Source organism: Octodon degus, unplaced genomic scaffold, assembly GCF_000260255.1.
Source record: "Octodon degus isolate 3935 unplaced genomic scaffold, OctDeg1.0 scaffold00422, whole genome shotgun sequence".
In the NCBI taxonomy this organism is placed as follows: domain Eukaryota; kingdom Metazoa; phylum Chordata; class Mammalia; order Rodentia; family Octodontidae; genus Octodon; species Octodon degus.
This window is the reverse complement of record NW_004524998.1, coordinates 277,244-285,841: the sequence shown is the minus strand read 5'-3', so window position 1 is coordinate 285,841 and position 8,598 is coordinate 277,244. Positions and strand designations below refer to the sequence as shown.

At 35.8% G+C, this 8,598-nt stretch overlaps 1 protein-coding gene across 1 annotated transcript; it reads right to left on the bottom strand.

Annotated features, from left to right (window-relative positions):
* Nucleotides 1–3,883: 3,883 nt before the first annotated feature.
* On the bottom strand, nucleotides 3,884–4,801 carry LOC101561814 (vomeronasal type-1 receptor 90-like). The gene has a single exon (XM_004648501.1). The coding sequence runs from the start codon at nucleotides 4,799–4,801 to the stop codon at nucleotides 3,884–3,886; it is 918 nt and encodes a 305-aa protein (XP_004648558.1).
* Nucleotides 4,802–8,598: the final 3,797 nt, after the last annotated feature.

Below are 8,598 nucleotides of genomic sequence, written 5' to 3'. Positions count from 1 at the left end.
GGTTTATATATGTGTGCCACTATTCCTAATCTCAGTGGCTGGCTCATTGTGCTCACAGGCAGGACCATCATGACATTTGGTGCTGGGGATTGAAACCCTGTCCTTTCTCTTGCTCAAGCAGATGCTTGGTCTGCTGATATATCTTGCCAGCATTTTTGTGCTTTTAAAGATAGGGACTAACACTATATCTATATAGAGCTGATCTTAGTTTGGAAATTAGTATGCAAACTGGTTCTTCTGAGTTTCATCTGGGCATCCGTCCTTCATGTACCTGGAGTCTTCCAGACAGACTAGATTATCTGAGGTACCTCCTACCACCTCCATGCCATGAAAATCTTCCTGGTAGTTCTTGGCCTCAGTCTGGACCTCTCTATGCCTAGCAGTATTCCTCACCTCACTCAGCCCAACTGCAGGCCTCACCTCCTCCTCCTGGGTCCACTGTCAAGCTCAGATCCTTTGTTCTGGCCACCTCTAATGTTCCACATTGCTGCATTCATTTCGCTAGTTCTGTCTGCTTCTACTGCTCTGTACTCCTGCACTCTGCCCAAAGGGCCTGACTGCCTCTACTTTTCTGTCACACCACATTCAGCCTGATGTTTTGAATTACCTCTCGACATTTTCTACATGTACATCAAGTTTCTCCATTCATTTTATTTTTACTTACTCTCTCCTGCCCCTCCCTCTTGATCTCCTGGAGCCCTTCCTATTGCAAAAGAAATAGTTCCCTGTTTGCTTCTATCAATCCTTTATTGTGCTTTTCATTTGTTCTATACCTTACTCAAATGAGAGACACTCTGCAGTACTTAAGTTTCTGTGTCTGATTTCTTCCACCTAACATTATATTTTCAGGTGCATCCATTTTCGTGTTAATCTCAAATGTTTATCATTATTAATAGCTACATTACATTCCTTTGTAAATAACTAACACATTTTCGTTATCTGTTGATGGACCTACAGGCTGCCTCCGTGATCTAGCTATTATGACTTGTGGTGCTACATACATTAGTTTTCATGTATCAGTGCAATACGATGTCTTGAGCTCTTTTGGAATGTTATCTAGCAGGGGAATAGTTAAGTCAAAGAGAATTTCTAATTTTACCTCTTTCAGAAATCTCTGTGCTTATTTCCATAATGTTTGGAGTAGTTTATATTCCCACCAACAAACTAGGATCATTTCTTTTTCACCATAACGCTTTTTCTCTTGTTTCATATTTTATCAAAAAAATTAAACTGAGTAAGTGAATTTAAATTCATACTAGGATAGAAGCTTTATTTTAAAAAGAGAAAAACAATAAAAACAATGATACAGTATTTTGAAACAATATATTAGAAAATTAACAGTGCCTAATATATGGCATATTGCTGTCTTCAAATAAGTTATTCATATTACAAGAGAAAGGAATGCAAAGTGATCAAATAATGAATGTATAAATCATTCTTTTCGTTGAACTAGGTGAAATCACTTATATGCTTAACTTAGATGATAGATAGATAGATAGATAGATAGATAGATAGATAGAGCTAGAAAAAAGAGTAGAGGGAATTTTTTCCCATTCCTTCTTTCCTCCTTCCCCCATTCCAGTTGTTCTATCCATTTGTAGTATGTGACTTCTCCATGGTTTCCAATCTTTTGAGTGCATTATGAAATCTTAGCATTATTTTAATTTGCCCTCCTCTACTTAAAGATATTGAACATGCATTTGTGTGTTTCTGATGATTTGTACTAATTCCAAGAAGTGGCTATTTGTTTCAATTGCCTATATCTTGATTGGTCTTTTATTTGGGTAGTTCTCTCTTCTTAGTTCTTTATGTGCTCACATATTAGTCCTATTTCTGAGGAATACATGGAAAAATACTTCCTTCAGTAGGTTGCCACTACACTCTACTGCATGTTTACCTTTTTGTGCAGAAGTTTTCAATTTGATTGACTACAATTTTTATTCTTGCTGTTACTTCTATTGCAGCTGGAGTTGTGTTTAGAAAGTCCTTGTTGATTCGTGTGTCTTCAAGAATTTTACCTATTTAACCTTCCAGTACATTCAGTGCTTCTAATTTAAAATAGAGATCTATGATTCATTCTGTTGTTACATCCTTGGTGAGATGACATAATTGAGTCTACGTGAAATTGTCTGCCTGTGAATAGCTTATTATCTCAAAACTCTTTATTACCTATTTATTAATTTATTATTCATTCCTCTAGTATATGTTTTGGCCACTTTGTCTATGAAAAACAGAAGACCATGTCTAGGCATATTTCTGCATATTTTATTCTGTTTGATTGATTCATATGGTTGCTTATTTTTGAACAAAGCTTAAACATTTTTAAGTCATAATGTCCCTCTGAAGGGAAATTTCTGATTATTTCAATAGATCAAAAGAGGGATAAATCACTTGTACAGGATCAAAAAATTACCTGCAGGCAGGAATGTGATTAGAACACAGGCCTTCTGAGTCCTAGACCAATCCTTCTCCAATATACATATATTATTGACCCACTAGTGAATGCCTCCGCTTTGCATATCCCCTGTAATTCAAAGAGGTAATAGCTCATGTCAGACATTCTCACCATCAAGCAAGGCTTATTCTTCTCAGGTGCATGTGGGTAAATGAATTAAGTTCCATCAGTGTTAAGACATCTTTTCAAAGAACACTACAATTTAGACTTTGGGGCTCTCACGTTGCCTGCTAATTTTATAAGATGAAAACTTTATTTAAATATGTTGAATGATTTCTCCTAGGTTCTCTTCACAATCTGGTGAATATTGTATTTTTATTTTAGAATATCATGCCTGTAGCATGCTTGAAGCTAATTACTTGGATGCCTTCTACTTTTTCTTTGGTTGGTCATCAGTTTTATGGTCAGGGTCCTATGTTATTCACTATGAATTTTGGGGTTGTGTTTCTTAGTTCTGTGAAGAACATTGCTGGGGCTTTGATTCAAATTCTACTAAATCTATGCATCAGTTATAGAAGTGTAGTTGTTTTATCTGTATTTGTTCTGCTATCCAGAAACAGATGAAGTTTAAATTTCATAGGTTTTTAATCCTCATAAAATGTCATCTTGTAGGTTTATGTTTTGTTTTCAAAGGCACAATACAGAATTAGATTGATAGTCTTTTTTTTTTGTATATAGGGTCTCAATATAAAGTTTGGACTCATAGTGATCCTGTTGCAGCTTCCCCAGGGTGGGGACTATAGGTGTGTACTATGATGACCAGTTTCAGAGCCATTAGGACACGTCTGGTGTTCTGGGACCTTGCACTTGACAGGCAGGCATTTAGACCCTTGAGCTGTGTCCTCAGCCCTGATAGTCCTTTGCTTTGAACGTTCAATGTATATTTGTTCCATCTCATCTGTGTTGATGTAGACATGGTTCACTTGAATTTGGGTTGATATTTGCAATTTCATAGGACGATGTTCAGAGTTATAGAAACCCCATCACTGATTATCTCCTCTGGAATGCTCTTCTAGATCACATAACCTCAAGGCTAATTTTGTTCTTTTTGCATATCATAAAGATAAGATTTGTTGTTACTTTGGTATAGTCTATGGGTTATGTGTGTGTGTGTGTGTGTGTGTGTGTGTGAGAGAGAGAGAGAGAGAGAGAGAGAGAGAGAGAGAGAGAGACTCATGAACATGTCCTCAATTCCCCTTTAGTCTATTCTCAAAAAAGTGATATAGGTCAAGTTTCTGAGCATTGGAAACCTGATGCAATTCAAGTTCTTAAAATTAAAGTTAAATTATAAAACTCCATCTCCTCAAAAAATATTTTTAACAAAACAGACATAGTTACATATATTTCAAGGTCCAACATCAAGTGAACACAGTTTGTCATTTCAGAGAAATTATCCAATATGGAATAAAAAATTCATCTATTCTCCTTCTATTCCATGAACCTGATGCACTTAGTCACTTGTCTTTCACAAATGATAAGTACAAAAGGGCTCATTGTGGCATAGCAACTGCCAACAAGCATCTGGATCCCATTATTAATTGCAAAATGGCTCCACAGCACGGAAGAAGTAGAATGGAAAACACAGTCTAAACAATACATAACAATGAAGAAAGACATGAGTAACAAAATGGTCCAGGTGGCCCTTTGTTCTGGGGATGGTTTTGAAGATACGCGGTTCCTGTGAAGATGTTTGGATTGTCTTTTGTGTCTGCACAACAGAATCACCATGTACACGCTGGAGAGCGCCATGAGTGTTATACAGGCCAGATACTTGAAAATCATTAGTGACAGAAATAAATACTTGAGGAAGGGGCTAACAGGCAAAAGGGAGCAGGATTTTGTAAGAAACATGACACTGAGTGAGGTAACATTAGAAGTGGCAACAGCTGAGATTAAGAAACGACCATTGATGAGCATATTGAAGACCCATAAAAAGAGAAAGCAACACAGGTTCTGATGCAAGGATTTTTGCTTGAACTTTGCCAAACAGGAGCCTCTCGGGCTAACGGTGATGGCCTGGAGGATACTCAGCAGGCAGGTGGTAGCGATGGAGAGGTCCGTCATCAACCTATTCAAATAGATAACAGATGCACAGGTAGTGTCAAAACCTAAAATCTGATACACAAAATTGTCAGTAACCAGGACACTCTCAGATAGGAGCATCACTATGTGGATCAGAGCTAAGTGACCAATGGTCAGATCAATAGGTCTGGGCCTGTGCCCCAGGAGGAATGTGAGGGCATGGAAGGAAAGGAGAGCTGTGTTGGCAATGATCCCAATGCTGACTTCAAAGAAAAGCATGCTTTTCATGTCAGTGGCACCACAGAATATACTGTTTTTACTCATCTTCATGGGAGAAGAATAAAGAATATATCAGAAGGAAATAAATATAGTTGGGAATATTCTTATAATAAATTTTTTTCAAAGTTTTATTGATAAACATATAGCAATGAGACAGTTTCAAATCAAATCGAAAGTACAGTTTCAACAAATAATTATAATAAATATTTCATCTTTCCGCAAGAACTATACCCTCATCAAACCTCACAGATTCAGCCATGTGCATCATTTTTCAGCTTGTACAGAAGTCTACTTCACATCCTTCAAAATTCTCCTGGCTTCTCTCTTTGTCCACCACGTCCCAACCATGGCCAGATTCTGTTCTTCCTGGCTCCCATACTACCTGTGTAATGCAACAGTCATATTATGGCAAGTGTTTTCATATTTTGTCTCACTTTTAGTTGTCTTAGTCTGAGGCATATTTTGCCCCCATGCCTCCGTTCACTCATTCAATATTTTAGTTTCCTCACATGATGTGTGAATAAAGATACAACATTATTGTAATGTAACTGTCTAGCTACCTCTGTACTTTATGTATTAATCACTCTCACAAAATACAGAATATTAAATCATCTTTTATTTTATATAAAAATGTCATACATTTTTGATATAGAATTATTTCATAAAAATGTCCCTACTATAAATTATAAGATATATATTATTGATGTTTGAAGAAATGACATTGATAGATATGTAAAGCAGTTCAAGATGTTTTAAAATAATGAGCTGAAGTAAGTAAAATATGAACTTTTTTATTTTTAAGGTAATTTCAAGGAAATTAACATCTAGTTTAATTGTTTTTAAAGCACTTGTTTCAATCCTTAAATAGCTTCCTAAAAATGTTCAAGGAAAACACTAAGTTGTTGTATTAATTACAGCATCATTTATGTGGGTGGTCATACAAAGACAAATAATTAAGTCATGGCAGAAGCGTGCAGTTATCTTAAGCCTACATAATACTAAAGTTGTTCTCCATTTCTAAGAGCACTAGCTTAGCAGACAGAATTAAAAGTAGTCATGATCATTCATTCCTCGTAACACCCATTAAACACACTAAGACATGACAAATATACGATCAAATGTCCAACTTTCTCCAATACCAATATGCATCAATAAAACTTATATCTCAAGTATTCTCCTGCAGCATCGTAGTAATGTAAAGAAAGTATATACCTACTTCTGTAGCAAGATATTAGTTTACAAGGAAATATGTCCTGGATCATAGGAACACCTCATGAAAGCAAAGAAAAGTAATCTGTCCCCCACACTCATTCTTCACCCTGCTCATGTGTGCATGTCACCTCATAGCTGAGCAGCTGAGGTGAAGGGATAATCTCATGCTCTGCAGTATTATCTAGTACACCCTCTTAGTAAGACAGCTCTATTAAGGTAATCACAAGGTCTAATGCAGCAGGCACAGAAATTTCATCACACAAGGAAGAAGAAATAAGATTGTGTCAGAGATTGGAATTTAGAAAATACATGAATAAATCACAAGTAAATAATACAGAAGAAAGGCCATAAAGAATTCTCATGAAGAAATATTAAGGGAAACCCATGCATTGTTTTAAACAAGCTCTGTTCAGGAAATTTCATATCTCACAGCAATGCTTGCCATGTTCTGAGGACAAAGGCAATACAGTGCATATTCTCATTAATACCATGATCCACGACTCATTCAGAGATAGGTGATACTTATTCACTTTCTAAGACCATGAAAAATCTCAAGGTGGATCTTTTCATGAAATAGGAAAAACATATGAAGAAAGCTCAAGTCCATATACTTGAGACACAGCAGCAAAGACCCAGTGTCTTTTGGAGATGGTGAGGCCTTTGCCACTTCAGCTGATGTTGTCGAATGCTTCACAGTGTGATGAAAGAAAGGCAGTGAGGCTGGCACGATAACTCAGTGGTCTAAAGCACTTGCTTTGGCAAGCTTAGGCAAGTGAAGGGACAGTGGTTTGATCCCTGGCATGGTAGGGCTGAGCAGGCCACAGGGAAAAAAAAAGGCAATGAGGAAACCTCTCCTTCTTGAGCTGTCAAATGAACATAATCTGCATATTGCTCAAGGAACAGATGGCTTCTCACCAACATATAATCAGGGGCATAGATATGTAAAAGTTTACCCATCAGTGTTTTGCTACTGAATCCAAGATGTCAACTTCTTATGGCGGGATTAAACAGTATTCTTATGAATAAATGAAAGTCAAAAAGTAAAACTGTTTGGGGAGTGAGATTGAATGGACATATGGAAGTCATATATATATATATATATATATATATATATATATATATATATATTGTGCTTTGGTCTACAAAGTCAAATAGTTGACACAATTGAAATATGAAAACTAAGAAAGGAATAAAGAAGTATCAACTGACACTTAAGGTGAAGGCACTGAAACCACAAGGGGATTGCCAGTCTTCAGGACACATTACTTGTGAAATGTGCCACTTCCAGATAAAGAAAGAAGGAAATTTCTGGACAATTTTTGTCCATAAACACCAGATATACCACATTCTAAAAGAAGAACATTATCTTGTATTTTTATGAATTCTAAAAACGGTAGCAAATACCTCAGTTGGGGAAAACTGTTGATTCTTCAAGACTATTTATATGAATAAGATGTTTAAAGGTATTTTGGGAAATAGCAGGGAAAAGTTATTACTATTCCAAAGTGCAGAAATCTGAAAATCAAGTGGCATTTTGTCACAACACAGATTGTCATTCCTTAGATATACAAACAGATGTGCATGACATTTTTCTGTTCAAAGTAGCAATGCAGTCAAGGATATTTTGTGTTCTTCTGAATCATTATTTGCTTTTATTTATCCTCATAATCTTTTAGAGTTATTACAGTAAAAATTTTCTTCACATTTACCTGTTTCTACTAAATAATTAGTGTTGGGTGGAGGATTCTAACTTCCACATAAAGAGATCAGGGAAATTGAAAGTATTTTCTTCTAAATGTTTCCTGCAAGAAATAGCTTATCCATTATGAAGGAGATGAGAAACAGTATTTTTACAACAAAGACATGTAGAGAAATTGGAAGTGAACAAAATGGTACTTCTGCTTATGAAATTCTAGTAGAATATATAGTTGTATATTTTTTAGGAAGGCAGCAAAATATGTATGGTCAGCACTTTGATTTCTTTAGCTTTAATATCTTTGCAGCCCAACTTTCCTGATGCTGTGATATGAGATTTATTATCAGGTAGAGACAATGACTGACTGTTGACATTATTAAGTAGAAATCTATAAAATTAATAATGAAAAATATGAACATGACAAATTGCCATTACTTATTGTGTAGGAATGAATTCACACTATTTGAAGAAGATTCATTAAAAGACGCACCTCAGTACTGGGAATGGTGGCACATGTATTTAATCTCAGGACTGGGGAAACTGAGGCAAGAGTACCACTGTGAGGTTTAGAGTAGCCTGGGATACATAGAGAATCCTTTTTTTCAGAAAGAAAGGAAGGAAGATAGAAGGAGAAAGAAAGAAGAAAATAAAACAAACAAACCTTACTAACTAATAGAAAACTATTTGAAAGAACAAATGTAGATGTTATAAATTATATTTTAAAATACATTGTAAATAAATCAGAGGGAAAAAACACATTCTTTTTTAGATTCACATATCTTGAGTCACACAGCCTGCATTTAATAGGTCTGGGATTTTCAGCAATCTTCTCTCACCCTCCTCCAGTATCTCCATTTTTCTCACCTCACTGAAGCAAAAAAATAGAGAAGTAAGGCAAGGCTGGTTCAAATCCAATGGCCCTCACTATAAGATG

Coding starts and splice junctions, on each gene's coding strand:
- LOC101561814 (XM_004648501.1), bottom strand. CDS start 4,801: ATGAGTAAAAACAGTATATTCTGTGGTGCCACTGACATGAAAAGCATG.